Raw genomic sequence first — 19,947 nt, 5'->3', positions numbered from 1 at the left:
GAATGTTTAGTATCCAAAAATTTGTTTAGCTTGGGGGTCGGTTTGGCCTGGAAGGACTTTGGGAATCTGTTGGGAAAACAGAAGTTGAAACCATTATGGGAAATTTAAGGAATTCCTTTTATTCCTCATATCCCTACCCTTTTTCCATGTTGTATCTGCTTTAATTCTTGGAAGTGGTTGTGCCCTTTATTAATTTACCACCACAGGAGTTCCAGAAGAAATAAAAAAAAGCTCAGGTACTACCTGTGTATACGAGGGGGGGTCATTGCCTTTAGATGGCCCCACAAGTTACTGGCCCATATCCAACCTGTCCGCATTAGGTAAATTATTGGAGGTGGTATATTCTCAACTTGATTATCTATAAAAGCATCAAATTTACATTTATGTCAATGTGGATTCAGGAACAGAACAGTTTGAGAGCTTACTTCTGTCAGTTTCCAACTTTATTTTGTGAGAATTGGATGGTGGTAAGGATGTGATAGCAATTTTTCTTCATGTGTCCACTGCCTTTGAGACTGTCTCTCATGGTGATCTTTTGGAGCGCTTGTGGGAAATAGGTGTCCGAGAAAGTGTTTTTGTGTGGTCCCAATCTTAGAAACATGACAGCACAAAGAAGACCGTATGGCGCATTCAGTCTGCCCATTTATCCAATTTAGCATTATAATTCTCATCTCTTCTGCAAAGATTCCCTATATGTATCCCATGCTTTCTTGAATTCAGATACTGTTTTTGTCTCTACATATCCACCACCTTCTCTATAAAGAAATATTTCCTAACATTTCTCCTCAATCTACCCCCTTTCACTCTTATCTCATGACCCTCTTGTTCTAGATCCCATCCAAAAAGGCTCACTTCCTGTGCATGGAAACCTTTGAGATATTTGAATGTCTCTATCATATCTCCCCATCTTACTTTTCTTCTAGGATATACATGTTTAGATCTTTAAGACCACTGACCATTTTACTAGCCTCCTTCTGGACTGACTACATCCTGTTTATATCGTTTTGAAGTTGCGGTCTTCAGAATTGTACACAGTAGTCCTCTCCCTATGCAGCTAAGCATCTTTCTGGCTTTTATCGTCACTTTATCCACCTGTTTGGCCACCTTAAGACCATCAGATAAAATTACCCCCAGATCCCGCTCTTCCTTTGTGCTTAGAAGAATTTCACCTTCAATACTGGATCTTTCCCTTGGGCCTTTGCATCCTAAATGCATTACTTTGCATTTTTTAGAATTTAATCTTAGCTGCAGACCTTAGACCATTTCTTGAGCTTCACTACATTGGTCTTTATATTTTCCATTCTTTCCTGGCTGTCCACCCTGTTACAGATTGTTGTATCATTGGCAAAAAGACAAACCATTCCTGATATCACTCCCAAAAATATTGAAAAGAACCAGTCCAATGACTGCACCTTGAGGCACATCATTAGTAACAACCCCCTCTTCAGAGAAAACTCTTTATGCTAGAAAACAGATGTCTTAAAATATTCCTCTTCAAACTGGTATGCTCCTAAGCTAAACGTTCCACAGGAGGGGAGGCAGTGGAAGGAGAGAAAGAGTGGGATACCCAAGCCCTGTTCTCACCTGGTTGGAACAATTTGAAACATCTTGCGAGAGACCCTTGGAACAACAGCAGGGACCCGGAAGGAGGTCGACTTCGTGATGTTAGCAGGGAGCGTCTGTTGCTTTAAAACGAGCAGCAGACACATAAGAGCTTTGGGAGTCGGTGGAAGGAGAAAAAGAGTGGGATACCCAAGCCCTGTTCTCACCTGATCGGAACAATTTGAAACATCTTGAGAGACACCCTTGGAACAACAGCAGGGATCCGGTTGGACTGGTCCTGGAAGGAGGTTGACTTCGTGATGTCAGCAGGGAGCACTGCTGCTTTAAAACAAGCAGCAGACGGTGCACCGCCGCCGGCGCACTGCCTAATCCGCGCGCGGCTTGGTCCAGCTTAGGCCGGCAAAAGCTGGAAGGCTAAATTCGATTCTCTCCCTGGATTGGAATCTTCACAGAATTTCTCAACTTCCATTTATAAATATTGGTTTGTCTACAGAAGTGTGAGTAAAGCCCTTAACTTGTTTTGGTTCTAATTGATTGACTTACTAATGCCACATACAAAACAAAAGGGTAAAGTCAGGCAGGAAGCCTCGACCCCTGCGAGATCAAGCCCTATTCAAACAATGTTAACAGGGTTTTACCCACTTACAGATAATTTGATCCCGGAGAGTCCCATTACAGTAGTAGATGAGGAGCAAGCATCTCTACTGTTGGGCAATGTTAGTCTTAGTCTCGGGGCCCCAACAACACCTGCTCCACCCAAAAGCAATGCGACCACCAATGAACCTGGCTCACCCAACATACGGACTACGTTTCTTGAGGTGAGCCCGTTTGAGGAGGATCATGGTATGAGGGATGCATTGCCAAAAAAGGGTTGGTGGACATGATTCTACATCCCACTTGGGGGAACTAAGAGTCGGAGAGAAGTGGGAGGAAACCGATGGAAGAGCAAAAGCACTTGGAGGAAAGGTGTCTTCCTCTTTCTCAGGGAATAACACCAAACAAGAACTAGAAGAATTATTGACTTTATCTTCTACGCCTATTGCTAGGACTGGAAATCCAAAACAAATTTCTTTGGAAATGTTGTGGCAAGCTATAATATCATTGCAAAATAACATTGCTAATTTAAATGTGAATATAAAAGAAATGCAGAATGCCCTGCTGAGTATAAACCCTTTGGTCACTAATAATGGAGCAACTCTGGTGAAAGTAGAGGAAGATTTAACTTTGATAAAAAATGATCAGACTAGTATAATAAAGGGGGAAACTATGTTATCTAGGAAGGTTGAAAATTTAGAAAACTCTGTTCGGTATTCTAACCTTAGATTTGTCAACTTCCCTAGATGCAAATTAGTATCTCCTAGAGAACAGTTAAAAATTATTTTATTGAAATATTGTCACTAGCACCAGAAAATCTCCCTTTAACTACAAATGCCTATTTTTTAATTGAGAGAAATCAAAGTATGAATGTAGATCGAGAACTACAGGAAACATTAAATGTTACAGAATTAATAGAAACATCTTATAGTACCCAGATAGAGAGTAGGGGTACTCTTATGGTAACATTTTCCCTCTCTTCTGATAGGGATAAAGCCTTAAAACTTTTTACGTAACATAGAACCTCTCTCTATCTGGGCCAAAAGATTTGGATTTATCCCAATGTAGCCAAAGAAACTCAACTTAGAAGGAAAAAGTTTATAACATTGGAAAACCTAGCTAGAACTTTCGGAATCCAAGTTGTTATAAGATTTCCATGCAAATGCATTATGCGAGTAGAAGGTGTAAAGTATATATATTATGATCCTGAACATTTACAAAAGTTCTTGGAAGAGCGGAGAGCCCAAAGAGAAGAGGTTAGAGCCCCAAACCAAGAATAAGTTGGAAGTAATTAATTTAAAAATTCTGTAATACTTCTGTATTATTAAGTATAAGGAATTTTTTTCCCTTTTTGTTAAGATTCTTGCTTATATAAGGCTCCCCAAATAATTTGTTTAGTAATTGGAAACCAGGTGATGGAAATTATGGGCTTGATTTACTAAACGTATAAATATTGAAGTATGTGAATAAGAACCTGTTTTCCTAAAAACAGTTTTCAATGTAGACTGAATATTATATATATGTATTGATTTACTTTGTAAATTTAAAATCTATAAATAAAGAATTAAAAAAAAGAAGTTCCACAGGATCTGTTTTGGCAGTGGTTCTTTTTAAAATTTACTTGAGATCTCGATTTTCTTCTGGAATTCTGTATTCCCCTATTTTGAATCTATGTTGACAGCATCCAGCTGCACATTCCTGTGAAGGGAATATTAGGGTCCTGGGGCTCCCGCCTCACATTTACTGCATTTCAAATAGGTAATGTCATTTTATCGCAGCTGACCAATCTTCTTGGTTGGACGTGATAAAATATTTGCATTGAACTGCCTATTCATGACCTTCTTTGCACGCATTTACATTATTCATGCATGCAAATCACATAAGAAGGTGAGTGTAATTGGGAAGGTTAGAAGGGCAGGAACATACAAAACAACATGTATATTGCAAGATATCACCACAATAGTGCTTGATCACATGATATATGCTGTTTAATCGCGGCTTGATGCATATCCCAATTAGTCTGACACTCCGTGGCAGTAGGAAATAGAAGGCAGAGTCTTGACAGTCATTTGTTTAAGTATGATATTTGTTTATTGTTGATAGTGTTTTTGTTGCTTGAATTTACTGTTTGTTTTTGGAAAATTCTATTCTGTGACTCATTTAGCACTTTTTGCTTTATTTATTTAACATTTTTCTATACCGACCTTCATGAAAAAGATTCATATCAAATAGGTTTACATGGAACTTAGGGGCTAACTAAATAACCATATAACAAAAAGGCAAAAGCAAAGTTACATATAACAAGGAGATCGAACTTGGGGGGCTAGATATAGGCAAAATATAGATATTTTTTAATAAAATAAATACGATGGAACAGTCTTTCTGAACAATGTTGAAGTCCAAAAGTATAAATAATTTATCAGGCTTCACTGTGCCTAGCAAAAAGACCACAGAAGGGGGAAAAAAAAAAAAAGCATAAAAACAAATCTTCAGAAATTACCATAACCGAAATATCTTCAATATTCAAAATCAGTCAATGCTTCCTTAAACAACTGGACATCAAAATACTTCTCATGCTGCTGCTGTTTATACTTCATAGACTTAGCCTATAACTAAGCTGAGCAATGTAATGGCTGAATGAAACAGATTCTCATAGGAGGTGGTGATAGCAGCAAAAACAGTATCAGGATTAAAAAAAAAACCTCAAGTTAAGCACAGGGTATGCTCTGTGATGGGACAACAAGGGTTAAATGGAAGCTCAAGTAGGTTCTGCATTATTTCAGTACGTACGGACAGGAACCTTGTGGTCATTATCCATGTAATAACTCTAGACAGCCACCAGGGTTTCTTTTCAGGAGGGCAAAGGAGTGATTGCAACAGTCTCAGCAGAATCTGCATGCACTGACGTTTATCAAAACCTGCGGTCACCTTTCCTGTATTGGAATATTTTCAATTATTCTTTTGATCTCTAGTGCAGAAGAGCTGGGTGAATCATATAAAAGTCACTACACAACACAAGTTGACCTATACAGAGACAGGAACAGCTGGAAGCATGGAGCATTCCTCACCTATCCCATGAAGTACTGCAGCAGTCAATGAGGCATTCTTCTCAAAAGTAGTAAATGCCTCCACTAGCAGGGAAGCAGTTTCAAAATTCACAGCGTTCCTGGCCTCAGGTCTGTTAATCCCAATTGTCAGGATGGTTCCATGTTGTTCAGTCACTACACTCATTTTGCCTGTTGAGAAAAAAAAACCACACTAAATTTAATGAAAACAAAAATGTAAGTAAATCACTGAAATATATATATATATATATACAGAGAGAGAGAGAGAGGGAGGAGGAGGTCTTCAGTGACTTGATATTTTTATTTTTAATATTTTTCTTGTTAAAAAGGAAAAAAAAAGTTTGAGATTTGCTGAAATAATTTTGCCTTTTAGTACAAAGAGAATGATTCTGGACTTCATATTCCTACCCAGAGCACCACTGGAAACTGAACATTTTCTTGAAAGGGTCCCCCCACCAGCAATCCCTGGGCCTCCATCCAATTTTTCTAAAGAAAAGGGATTCCTATAGCCAGCTATGCTTTAAGGGTGCTGCTCTTATTTTGTGAGTTGGACTTAACAAATAGGGCATTTACAAGTACTCCACAAACTCATTAGAATTTAATTCCAGGACAGATAACATGGAATTCTGTATTCTGCTTTTCGCACTTTTTTTTTTTCCAGCATTTCAAAGCGGATTACATTCAGCTACTGTAGGTATTTCCCTATCCCCAAAGGGCTTACAATCTAAGGGGGTCATTTATCAAAATGGGCCAAGGTGTTTTCGCATGCGTTAAGGACTTATCGCACGTGAAAAGCCCTGTTAACGCATGCGATAGCACCATATCGTTGCATTGCAAATTTGAAAAAGAGGAGGAGTTAGGGGCGGGGAGTGGGCTGGGTTTGCCTGTCTGCGAAGAGCTATCGCACAGACTTAACACCGATTTTAACTACACCTTTTTCAGTAGCGTTAAGCTGTGCGATAGCTTGTGTTACGGGGCAGTAAGGTTTTAGCGCATTTCGCGATGTCTCCTGACAGGCCTGTATTAGATTTGAAGCTCCCGGAGCACCAGCCTAGCCATCTAGGGGGGAGAGAGAGCCTAGCCATAATGTCCTCTCCCTAGATATTATTTGTATCCCTATGGGAGGCCCACCTAGTAACTGGAGGTGAGGTTTAGTATCTGTTTAGGGGGTTAGGGGCCACTTTGACATTCAATGTGAGACGTATGAACAGAACAGTGGTCTCTTGTGAAGATTTGATGACGAGGAAACTCACTCCAAGATGATATTTGTGCAAGGTTCTCTCAACCTAGCTTGATGGACACTCTACCTGGGTAACATCAAGCTAGGTGGAGAGAACACTGCACAAATCTCATCTTTGGGTGAATTTCATCTCTCCATAGGTCATCAAATCTTCACAAGAGACCACTGTTCTGTTCGTACGTCTCACGTTGAATGTCAAAGTGGCCCCTAACCCCCTACACTAATACCTAAACCTCACCTCGAGTTACTAGGTGGGCCTCCCATAGGGATACAAATACCTATCTAGGGAGAGGACATGATGGCTAGGCTCGCTTGCTCTCTCTCATCGCAATTTGCGCTAACGTAGCTCTTCGCATAGGTAATTAGTGTATTAGCATAAAACTCACCCTTTTTGCTATCGCATGCGATACTTATCATATTTTGATAAATCCAGGCCTAAGTTTGTACCTTGTCTGTATCCTTTTCCATCATCTCCTGATGCCATGCTTTCCACCTCCCTGCATCCTATGCATGGAATACACTTCTTTAATCTGGGGCATCATATTTTCTCTCTGGCTATACTCAGTCTATAAACTCATTTTTGAGGCTGCTTTTAAATCCTAAACGCTTCTCTACAATAAACAGACTTTCCAGAGATTTGTTTGTCGTCATGTATGTTTTTCTTGACTAGATTCTAAGTACCATGGAGCAGGGACTATCTTTTTTTTCTGTACAGTCCTGTGCATGTCTAGTAGCAGTTTAAAAATAAGTAGTTGTAGTAGTTTCTCGTTGAAAACTTTCCTAAAGTATATGCATTAAAACCATCTGTGTAGCTTGCAACTATGCAGGCTATTTGAAAATTGTCCCCAATATGAACAATGATTCAAGCAAGGCGAGGATAAAATTACATGCAACCAATATGTACAACCACTGCCCAAAGGGAAATACCCAATTAAATGCAATTGTTATGAATCACTTCAACCTGGCGCAACACTTTCTAAGCTTTTAAATTAAATATATATTTGGGGAGAATGTCCGACTGCTAATGCACATCAATTATGGTGCTTCTTTGTAATCATTTTCCTCTGCCTTAAAAAAATGAATCTTCATGCATTTAAAATCACTTGAGGGAAATGCAGCACACGTCCGTTGCTTTAAAAAGCCTGTCTCTTATGTTCAAAAGACCACCGTCTGCATCTTACACTTTACAACACTGCTATATCAGAGGACCTTATCTGAAATGTTGTCAATCGCATCAACTAATGTCGCAGACCCCAACGCGGGACGCATTTTGACCCTTTCTTGGTCCAGGGGTGTTTGCTATCACTGCTGCTTACGTTCCGCAAGCTTCTCAGACTGCAGAGCACCTTGCGGAACTTAAAATGGCAGCGCAGGAAACGCCCCCGACCAAGAAATAGTGGAGGCACGGCCAGTGCTGCACCAGACTGAAATGCTTCATAAATGACCGAGTTAAATTACATGAAAGCCAATTTAAAATGGGAGAGTTTTGACATTTTAAAACCAGATTTGAAGGTAGACAGCTATATTCTTGCTTGGGACTCTTGTTTTTAGATTTAAAATAAACAAAATAATAGAGTTAAGAGTACAAACAATATAGATACAGTACAGAAAGTTTTACATTTTCTCCCCTCTTCTAAATTAGTGGAAATTAAAACTACAGGCAAACAACAAATGGGGCTGGTGAAAGAGGTGACAGTGAGCAATGGGCAGAATAACAACCGCTGATCTGGTAAACAAGCTGGCAGAGGGGGGAGCAGGCATCTGGGTCAGGCTTGACCAAGAGATTCCCAGGGCACTGGCTATGTGGGATAGCTCTACCCTTATTCCAATCTGGGTACCATTTCTCACCTCTAACTGCTTCAGAATTTCACAATTTTGAATGATCATATTTTTTGTAATTGAAAATAATGCTTCAATGTCCAATTGTGATCTGATTCTAAGCAAAAGGAACTAACAGTGTAGCTCTGGTTCCTTCAAGGTGCAGGATCCTTCCAGGAATCCCATAAGATTTAAATTAAGTGAAGTGGAGGAGTAACCTAGAGCAGTGGTTCTCAACCTTTTTTCGGCCGGGACAAACCTGACAGATGGTTCTCACATGCGTGACACACTGAACATGTGACCATCATGGGGCTAAATGTAAATATACATTCTGCATCCTCAGGAACCCCCTCGACCCCCAAAAATGGGCGCAGAGCAGATCTAGGGCATTACCCTGTACAACTCGCCATACAAAAAAGATATTGTGGTTCTCATGACATCTCAGTAAAAGCAAAACAAACTCCCTTTACTACCAGGCACAATAGCCTTCCTTATGAAAAGACAGTAATTTACCACTAATGCATATCCTATTGAGAAAACACAACAAATAAGATTGATACAAATGCCTACATGCTAGTAAAATACCTCACCTCGGTCACACATCAGAACTGACCTTCTCCAAGTACAGAAAAACCACAAATTATAAATATGGAGATAGAAACTGGAATGGAAAACCAAAAAAAGCCACTCTGCATGCAGTGCAAACCTGGAGAAATGGAAAGAGAAATATAGCACCTAATACAGTCCCAGGATCTGCAATAATGCACACAAACTAACCTGCACAAAGTTACACCTGTATTATGGAACACATAACAATCCTATGTATGAAAAGGCAACACGACAAATATTAAATCAGGTCCTAAACATTAATACACCTCCTATTAGGAAAACAGAACAAGCCAAACTGCTATAGATCCCCACACAGAAATAAAAGTAAAACTATATTAATAAATGTTTCAAAACAGCTGATGAACAGAATAAGGTCAAAATAAAACTAAAAAATTATTAAAAATTGTCCAAATATCAATAAAATATTTCAAAACAGCAGACATCACATAATACATTAACAACACAACAAAGGATGGCTTCTACAAACTGCAAGTCCTAAAAAGGCTTAAACCCCTACTGTTTTTCCATGACTTCAGGACTGTCCTCCAAGCCACGCTCTTTGCCAAGATTGACTACTGCAACACTCTTCTTCTGGGGCTTCCACTCTCATCCACAAAACCATTGCAGATGCTCCAGAATGCAGCAGCTAGAGTCTTGTCCAATACAAACCGCAGAGATCACATCTCCCCCATCTTAAAGAACCTACATTGGCTGCCAATAAATTATCGAATCTTACACAAATCCCTTACCATAATCCACAAAACGATCCACAAGCAACTACCGTTGGACCTCCAATTCCCCCTCAAACTTCATTCCTCATCCAGGCCCATCAGAGAATCATATAAAGGATCTCTCCATGTACCTCCTAACAAAACTTCACGCCACACCGCAACCAAAGAAAGAGCATTCTCTATAGCGGGACCCACTATTTGGAACAATTTACCGCCAGACCTCAGACAGGAACCCTGCCTACAAACATTTCGAAAAAGACTTAAAACCTGGCTATTTAGCCAAGCTTTCCCTTAATCTATTCAATTTCAGAACTCCACATCTCAAGCCTACTGGACAACTTACTTAGTGATACCTTTTATCACAATGGTTATTCCTCTGTCCTTCTCTTTCTTCTTCTCCCAAGTTCGATCTCCTTGTTATATGTAACTTTATTACCTCCTCTGATAATTTTACTGTTAAATGGTTGATAAGAATGTTTACCCCCTTGTTACATGTAAACCGATTTGATATGACACCTGTCATGAAGGTCGGTATATAAAAGAATTAAATAAATAAATAAATACTCAATAATTAAAATGGTAGTCAATCAAGAAAAATAAACTTAAAATGCCACCTTTACTTACCCTCTCCAGCAACTCTTCTACTCCTTTCCCTTGAAAGCACACACCAGGAGAAGCAGCGGCTGCTAAAGCTCTGTCCTCATGGTCCTCTTCTTTAGGACCCACAAGTCACTCACCCCCCCCCCTCCCCAATTAAACCCTACGACCAGTCTCTCTCACACACACACCCCAGTCACCTCCCTGCCCAGTCTCTCTCTCTCACACACACACACCCCCAGTCACCTCCCTGCCCAGTCTCTCTCTCTCTCTCTCACACACACACCCCAGTCACCTCCCTGCCCAGTCTCTCTCTCTCTCTCTCACACACACACCTCAGTCACCTCCCTGCCCAGTCTCTCTCTCTCTCTCACACACACACCCAGTCACCTCCCTGCCCAATCTCTCTCTCTCACACACACACCCCAGTCACCTCCCTGCCCAGTCTCTCTCTCTCTCTCTCTCACACACACACCCCAGTCACCTCCCTGCCCAGTCTCTCTCACACACACACACCCCAGTCACCTCCCTGCCCAGTCTCTCTCTCTCACACACACCCCAGTCACCTCCGTACCCAGTCTCTCTCTCACACACACACCCCAGTCACCTCCCTGCCCAGTCTCTCTCTCTCTCACACACACACCCCAGTCACCTCCCTGCCCAGTCTCTCTCTCACACACACACACCCAGTCACCTCCCTGCCCAGTCTCTCTCTCTCTCACACACACCCAGTCACCTCCCTGCCCAGTCTCTCTCTCTCACACACACACACACCCCAGTCACCTCCCTCTCACACACACACCCCAGTCACCTCCCTGCCCAGTCTCTCTCTCTCTCACACACACACACCCCAGTCACCTCCCTGCCCAGTCTCTCTCTCTCTCACACACACACACCCCAGTCACCTCCCTGCCCAGTCTCTCTCTCTCTCTCACACACACACACCCCAGTCACCTCCCTGCCCAGTCTCTCTCTCTCTCTCACACACACACCCCAGTCACCTCCCTGCCCAATCTCTCTCTCTCACACACACACCCCAGTCACCTCCCTGCCCAGTCTCTCTCTCTCTCTCACACACCCCAGTCACCTCCCTGCCCAGTCTCTCTCACACACACACACCCCAGTCACCTCCCTGCCCAGTCTCTCTCTCTCACACACACCCCAGTCACCTCCGTACCCAGTCTCTCTCTCTCACACACACACACACCCAGTCACCTCCCTCTCACACACACACCCCAGTCACCTCCCTGCCCAGTCTCTCTCTCTCTCTCACACACACACACCCCAGTCACCTCCCTGCCCAGTCTCTCTCTCTCTCTCACACACACACACCCCAGTCACCTCCCTGCCCAGTCTCTCTCTCTCTCTCTCACACACACACACCCCAGTCACCTCCCTGCCCAGTCTCTCTCTCTCTCTCACACACACACACCCCAGTCACCTCCCTGCCCAGTCTCTCTCTCTCTCTCACACACACACACCCCAGTCACCTCCCTGCCCAGTCTCTCTCTCTCTCGCACACACACACACCCCAGTCACCTCCCTGCCCAGTCTCTCTCTCTCTCACACACACCCCAGTCACCTCCCTGCCCAGTCTCTCTCTCTCTCACACACACCCCAGTCACCTCCCTGCCCAGTCTCTCTCACACACACCCCAATCACCTCCCTGCCTAGTCACTCTCTCTCACACACACACCCCAATCACCTCCCTGCCTAGTCACTCTCTCTCACACCCCAGTCACCTCCCTGCCCAGTCTCTCTCTCTCTCACACACACCCCCCAGTCACCTCCCTGCCCAGTCTCTCTCACACACACCCCAGTCACCTCCCTGCCCAGTCTCTCTCACACACACCCCAGTTACCTCCCTGCCCAGTGTGTCTCTCATGCACACCCCAGTCACCTCCCTGGCAAGTCTCTCTCTCACACACACCCCCCAGTCACCTCCCTGCCCAGTCTCTCTCTCTCTCACACACACACACCCCAGTCACCTCCCTGCCCAGTCTCTCTCTCTCACGCACACCCCAGTCACCTCCCTGCCCAGTCGCTCTCTCTCTCTCACGCACACCCCAGTCACCTCCCTGCCCAGTCTCTCTCTCTCTCACACACACACCCCAGTCACCTCCCTGCCCAGTCTCTCACACACACCCCAGTCACCTCCCTGCCTAGTCACTCTCTCTCTCACACCCCAGTCACCTCCCTGCCCAGTCTCTCTCACACACCCGTCACCTCCCTGCCCAGTCTCTCTCTCTCTCACACACACCCCAGTTACCTCCCTGCGCAGTCACCTCCCTGCCCAGTCTCTGTCTCTCACGCACACCCCAGTCACCTCCCTTCCGAGTCTGTCTCTCACGCACACCCCAGTCACCTCCCTGCCCAGTCTCTGTCTCTCACGCACACTTTGCTTAGAGCCCCAATGCTGTGTTCCCCTTTAATTTCGCAGTGGCAGATTTCCCAGGGCTGCCACTGCTTCTCAGCCGTACTGAAGCAGCAAACATTTATTTTAGAAAAATATGCCAAGCCTTTCTTATGGCTGTCGGGATATCCCTAGGCTCCCGCGGCCCCCATCTGCCTGCTTTTACAGCCGCTGGGAGCTCCAATTGCCCATCTGTAATCAGCATGGCTGAGTGCCATTTTTACTTTAATTGCAGCTTTTCCGCGCTCACAGTTGCATCAGGGGGGAATCCCTGGAGCAACCGGCCTCTTCGTGCTTGCAATTCACGTGGCTTTGGGGAATTCCTACTCTATCACAGTTCCTGGCACGGCTGGCCTCTTTTCTTTGTGGCTCGCCGCTGTTTAATTTCAGAACTTCCACGTGGCGGTCACAGGGTCGGGCTTCTTCACCGCCATGGGCCTGGACACTGCCACTCCTCCCAGCCCCCCATAAACCACCCCACCCCTGGGCTGTGAGATGCCCCCCTTCTTCCTGCCCCACTGGCCAATCAGCGGCTTCCTCCTCCCACCGGCAGGAAGGGAGGAGGCTTCCGATTGGCCCGCAGGGGCAGGAAGAAGGGAGGAGGCTTCCAATTGGCCCGCAGGGGCAGGAAAAGGGAAGTATAACTGGGGCTTTGGGACGCCGGGAGCTGCGACACACCAGCTGGTGCTTGGCGACACATTGATGTGTTGCGACACACCGGTTGAGAACCGCTGACCTAGAGGTCAAAGCAGCGGGCCACAAACCAGGGTTCAAATCCCTCTGCTGCTTCCTGTGACCTGGGGCAAGTCACTCAGATACAAAATTAGACCTAGATTCATCAAAAAGCTTTAAATATAGCGAAAATAGCGATGCATTTCCGACCAAAAATATTTTTATGCCCCAGGGATCTGTACTAGGACTGCTACTTTTAACATTCATAAATGACCTAGAGATGGGAACAATGAGCAATGTCTACCCCTTGGGATCCTGCCAGGTACTTGTAGCCTGGATTGGAAACAGGATGCTGGGCTTGATGGACCCTTGGTCTGACCCAGTATGGCTTGTTCTTATCACAAATACCATGAGAGAGAAGAGAGACCAATATGCAACTTTACTACACTTTTTTACACTTCAAAGCAGAGTCTCTCTCTGCTTTGAAGTGTAAAAAAGTGGAATATAAATTTAAAAACCTAATAGGCAAAACATGACTTTTCTCGGCTCTTGATATTCACCATTGGCAGCTGAGGAATAAAATAGTGCACGTACTTTTGAAAATGCCAAACACATTTGCTGTTTTTCTCCCCCAACCTAAACACAACCTGGAAACATCTTTTTAACCCAACTAAAAGTACACTCACTGAGAAAGTCTGCACATACTTTTATTCAGAGTGAGGAGATCAATTTACCAATCTGGTTATTTACTTAAATATATATGTCATCCATCCTATATAGGCTCTGGGCATTAGCAATAAACTTAACAACTGACTTCAAACACAACACATACAAGTCCTCCAGCTAACAATGATAGACATTTCTACAAACTGTGTATATACTACTGTATTCTACCCAAACCTTCCTCAGATTTGATTCAGTGCACTGCCCCTCAGGTGCAGATATTCCCTGTCGCTTCTGCCATATTGGGGATAATTTCAAACCAATTTTACGCATATAAAACCTGGTATTATGCACGTAGATGGCTGTTACAAAACTGGCCAGAGCTCTGTCAGTGTAAAAGTACATGCAAAATCTGGTTTTTCATGTATTTGAAAGCAAACTGAGCAGGGGCATTCCTGGGTTAAAGTTGGTACTTCCACTCATACTTTTTAATTTTATAAAATTATGCACACAAGTGCATGTGCACAAAGTATGCCCTCCGAAGAGGAGGTGCAACTTTATGTGAAAGAATCTCTGCTTCTACCTGGCTAATTACCCATGAATTTTCAGAGTGAACTTATCTGCATAAGTTTGCTTTCAAAAACCTTGGCATGTGCATGCAGACTTTACCTGCTATGCAAGCTGTTTGAAAATTACCCTTCCTATGGAGAATACAGAATGCAAGGAAAATCTTAAAGGCCCTTGCATGGTTATAGAGTAATGTACCACCAGACCTATAAAAGCATTTAAAATGGGTTTTTAAGGTGCCAAAATTCAATGACTGGTCTAGTGAGCATCAGAGCTTCTACTTGGTCTGGAGGACAGTGTTGCTAGATTTGGCTATTTCAGACCCAACTGGGCTACTTTATTTCCTGCTGGCTTTGAAAAATAAAATTGTGGGGCGCAGGCTGGGCTATGGCTACACAGCTCATGGGATACCCCAAGATTCCTCTTCCCCTGTGGTTGGTGCCTTTTCTTTTAAAATTATGGGCTCAGCCATAATAGTCTGCAATGAGCAGCTAATCAAAAGAGGCAGGAGCTGCCTGTGGCAGAGAAGGCACAGAAAACGCACCTGCTGCAGGACCGTGGGAGGCAGAGGCAGGAGGGAAGCTGTTCTATTGCTTCCGTCTCCACATGTGTTAGAGTCACAGCCGCTTCCTCCCATCCTGGGAGCCTCTGCCACCGCCCTGAACTTGCTGCAGCTCTCTAGCCCACAGTTCCCAACAGAGAGGGAGGTTTGGAAACTGATGCAAATAGATGAACTAGGGAAAGATTTTCTTTCTTTTTTTTTTCACCTGTTCAAAACTGCGGGCAGAGAAGAAAGAAAAAGACAGTAGTACCATGGGGCAGAGGAGGGAACAAGAGAGGGAGAAGGGGATAAGGGGAAGATATGGGGTAGAGAGAGAGAGAGGGGGGGAGGGATACTGAGCACATGGGAAGGAGGGAAATACAGAGGGTATTGGTTAGGGGATACTGATGCTGGAGTATGGGGGTAATTTTTAAAAAGCCCATGGGTACAAAGTACCAGCAGACTTTAGGCCAAATTTTCAAAGGGGACTTGTGTACACAAATCCCCTTTGAAAATTCACAGGTTATCCCGGTATGTACACTGCACATATGCACAGGAAGTTATACCTGTTCTGGAGCAAGTGTAACTTCCTGCATGTGCATTTATGCGTATACTTTTAAAAAATCGTGCGTAAGCTTGGGAATGCTTTCCCTGCCCCAGAACACCTCTAGCTAGTGTGGGGAAAAGTACAGGTGAAATGGGGTTGTTTGTAGATTTTTTTTTTTTTTTTTTTTTTTTTTTTTACACACGGTTTTATGTATGCAAGTTGATATGAAAATTAAGTCCTAAATGTACACATTTTTGTGAACACTTTGGGATAATGTGGCAACTACCTGCATAAATAAAAAATCAATTTCCGCACATAATTTTAATTAAGATTTATATGGCCTTTTTTATTTATTTTTTATTTGTTTAAAAGTTGAAACTAGTTAGTTGGTTCGCTTATTCTTATTAGATCAAGTTCTGATTTGTTCCATGTAAACTGCCACACGGCAGTAGTTATTACCGTTTAACTGTGAACCAGAGTGATATGTATTGTATACAGGAACTCCCGGTATATAAAATCCATAAATAAATAATTTACACAAGTTTTAAAAGAGAAAGTACATGCATTCTTTCCCTTTGAAAATTATCCTGCCAAAACCACCCACATACAATTACACCAGCTAATATCCCCAGCTCCATCTCCAGAAATGCCTATAATCAGATGGTTGGTAAAGGTGTGCACATACAGGCACTATGCGTGTACTTTTACTCACATATTGCACAGGCAATCCTGTAAAAGCCTATTTTCTGCAACTTAAGCGCTATTTTACCCACAGAAAAGGTTTTCAAAGTTACCCTTCCTAAGAATTTTTTAAAATTACAAAATTCAATTATGTTTTGTGCTTGATGCAGTTTTATATATCTGTTTATTTGGATTTGCAGCTTTACTCTAAATACACCATCGGAAATAAAATAATTATTGAATATACCATTAATATTAGCTTTTATTTGGTATTTAGAAGACTGGGCTACTTTCAGGCTTGGGCTTACCCTCCCCTTCTCAGGGTTTCATGTGCAAGTTTGTCCTACTTTGAGCTACTAACTCCGTTCGCAATCTGGCAAAACTGCTACGGTGGAGGAAAAAAAAGTTTGAAAACTGCTGCTTTAAATAGAGAACAAGTTCCTTCCATGTCAGAACCATCTAAAGATAGTTTGTTCAAGACTGGTTATCCAAAACTGATTTCTCTTTTAAACAATGCACTAACTGCATAATGCCTTGTCTGAAGATAAACATAGGCATCCTTATGATTTATTTATTTATTTAGGTGTTTTATATACCGTTGTTCCAAGATAAGATCACAATGGTTTACAAAGTCATCGATGGGTTTCTGGATCAACATTCTCCTTTTAGGTAAGCATTCAAATTCTGGGTTAATACAAACAGCTAATATCTATGATGTAATCAAATTTTCTTTGCAACTCCAGAAAACTTTCAGTCACTCTGTCTATTTGACATTAGGGCGGATGCAATATCGGGTGCTTAGCTCAGCACGCTGCTAAACATGCGGTTGAACGTGTGTTTTGAATGCACTAGACATACGCCCAATGCAATATTGGGATTAGCGTGTCCAAAACATGCGTCCATACCGGGGCGTAGCTGATAGCTCTCATCACATGCAAATGCCATGTTGATTACGCTATTAGCTTGTACCTCCAATCTATAAAAATAAAAAAATCACGCACCAACGCGCATATTTTAGCGCTGAAAAATTAACGCCAGCCCAGAGCTGGCGTTAGGTTTTGAGGCACCCCCAAGAAGAGCAAAAAATACAGTTTTTTTGTGGTTCCTACTACTTAACATTGCTGCGACACTAAGCAGAAGGAACTACAGAAAGCTACAATAAAAAACAACAACTTGACAGCGATCAGGTTAGGAAAAGGGAAGTTTAATTTACGAGCATCCATTTTCCTAACCCGTAGCTGGTACATGGGTTAGAAAAACTGACGCTCACAAAATTGAGCGTCCATTTTCCTTACCTGCGCCCAACCACTTCTCCTGGGTAATCAATGTCATGGACGTGTTAGGGACACGCAAATTATCCATGCTGCATCCCTTTTAGTGTACCAGCTCATTAGAATATTAGATCGAGTGCCCAAGAGAGGGTATGTGTAAACTTTTTTTGCGCACATGCAGGCCGATACAGTACAGTACAGTTTGGACGTGTGTTTGACGCGCTAGCTTTACCCCTTATTCAGTAAGGGGTGATAGCGCTTTGAAAACGCGCGTCCAACCCCCCCAAAACTAATAGCGCCCGCAACATGCAAATGCATGTTGATGGCTCTAGTTAGTTAGTCCCGCATGATTCACTAAGTAAAATGTGCTGCCGGCATCCGGTTTCCGAACCAGTGGCTGTAAGCAGGTTTGAGAACATACGCCAGCAAAATTGAGCGTCGGCTGTCAAGCTCGCTGATAGCCACCACTCCTGTCCAAAACGAGGCGCTAGGTTCGCACTAGTGTCCCTAGCGCCTCTTTTTACCGCAGGCCATAATTTGAATTTTTTTTTCTGAATCTGCGCTCACCCGCTCTCCTGTGATTTTTACTGTATCGGCCTGATATTGCATCGGCTACATGAATAAGGGGTAAAGCTAGCGCGTTGAAAACATGCAACCAAACGCCTGATTGTTTGACCTCTCAGACTTCTGAAGCCAGGGAGCAAAGTTCAAATCACCACAGAAAGGCACATATGAAGCATTAGCCAAGAGTATAGTCTCGATTGACCTTTGTACATAAATTCTGCTAGTCCTTCCTTACAGAGGAATGCATTCTATTTTTTACCCAGAAATGCTATGAAACTCCAAAAGGCAGAACATTTTCTCTTATCACAAAGCCAGGCATCGGGGGGGGGGGCTTTGTTTTAAAGCTGCTGTAAACACGGTGAAACTAAAACAAATCCGAGGACAGGTTTTTACTACTTACCAACAGGTGAAAACTTTTTCAAAGTGAGATTAGCTAAGGGGAAAGTGAGGACCCTAAGAGATTTTCAGGACAGGAGACAAAGGAAAAAACTATCACATTTCATGAAAACCATTCATGCTTCCCTTCCAAAGCTGGAGCTGGACCAACTCTCGCAGCCTACCCGCTGCCACGAGCTCAAGGCACAGGGAAACCAGAAAGGGGGGGGGGGGGGGGGGGTGATCCGTGCGCCACCGACCTTCCGGTGCCGCTGGAGGGCAGCAGGAGTAGCTGAGGGCAGAGCAGGGAAGCCGCAGCTGCTTTACTACCCGGGCCGCTGCCGCGATACTCCAGACCATCCCCGAGACAAGCAGAAAACCTCGCCTGGCGCTCCGCCTTCAGCCCCGCACCGGATCAGTTCCCTCGCCAGCAGATTGGAGAGTGATATTTGCTACCACATGCAGCTACTGTTTGAAAAATCCCAGAATTGGAGCCCGCTGCACATAAATTAAACACAAGCAGGCTTACTTGCTGCTGGAACTGGAGAGCCACGTCCCTTGAGGTTAGTCCCACCCCTAAGCTGGCAGAGCCTCGTTGCTCTGACTTCCTGCTCAGGAGGCAGAGCAGAGCAGTGCAGTGCAGTGCAGGCTCGGTTGGATTCCTGTAACCCCAGGAAGTAGAGGAAGCGTTGTAGCAGTGGCAGCGGCACTAGATCGCTTAGCAATCACCGCTAGAGAGCCGCAGCCTCACCTCCCCTCTCCTCTGATTCAGCTTTCTTCTCCCTCTGAAACGGCAAGAGGCAAACACCCGGCTTTTCCCCAGCCCGAGAAAGGTTCCTTTCTGATCACGAGGAAACTTTCCAGCCTGATTCCATCCCTGCAGCTGCAGAACTCCGCGACCCTTACTAGTTCCAGAACCACAGAGGAAGAGAGAGCAGAAAGAAGTTACAAGATTAAGTTCAGCTCAGTTACTCACCTTGGAAAGGTGTTGAGGTAGTGTGATTGGGTTTGAATAGGGACCAACATTTGTTAATCAAGGGAACAGTGAGTCACTCAGGCTGACTAACTGAAGTTAGACTGTATTTCCCAACCCTATGGTAGCTCATCCCTTAATTTATAGGCAGGTGCCACTTTCACAAAAAAAAAAAAAAAAATCAACAAAAACTTTATTGAGAATTCGATCAGACCCCGGTAGGCCACTACCAGACACATAGTGAATTCACTAATACATTTAAAGGAAGTTAGACACATTCCTACTCCCATAGCAACCTAAAACTTAACTAGGAACTGATCAAAATTGAGATGAAGGCAGCAGTCCAGCAGCAAGAGGGGGGCTTCCCAGTCTTTTGCATCGGGTGTCACATGTATGATTTTTTACCCACCGGTGAGAAGTTGTACATGTGCATGCGATGCAAAGAGCTCCTAGCTCTCAGAGA

At 43.7% G+C, this 19,947-nt stretch overlaps 1 protein-coding gene across 6 annotated transcripts in view; it reads right to left on the bottom strand.

The window, feature by feature from the left end:
* Positions 1–19,507, bottom strand: part of LOC115085060 (mevalonyl-coenzyme A hydratase sidH-like) — a 78,391-nt gene extending 58,884 nt beyond the window's left edge. For 2 of the 6 annotated variants that reach the window (XM_029590620.1, XM_029590626.1), the window contains exons 1-2: positions 18,772–19,034; positions 5,226–5,393 (exon numbers count right to left, since the gene is read on the bottom strand). In XM_029590620.1, the coding sequence (XP_029446480.1) occupies positions 5,226–5,393; positions 18,772–18,871 (268 nt within the window). In that variant the 5' untranslated portion in view covers positions 18,872–19,034. The other 4 variants (XM_029590625.1, XM_029590624.1, XM_029590623.1 and 1 more) reach the window with 4 other exon arrangements.
* Positions 19,508–19,947: the final 440 nt, after the last annotated feature.

The sequence above is a fragment of the Rhinatrema bivittatum genome, chromosome 2 (assembly GCF_901001135.1).
Source record: "Rhinatrema bivittatum chromosome 2, aRhiBiv1.1, whole genome shotgun sequence".
NCBI classification, from domain to species: domain Eukaryota; kingdom Metazoa; phylum Chordata; class Amphibia; order Gymnophiona; family Rhinatrematidae; genus Rhinatrema; species Rhinatrema bivittatum.
The sequence above is the reverse complement of the archived record's forward strand: the minus strand, read 5'-3'. Positions and strand labels throughout refer to the sequence as shown.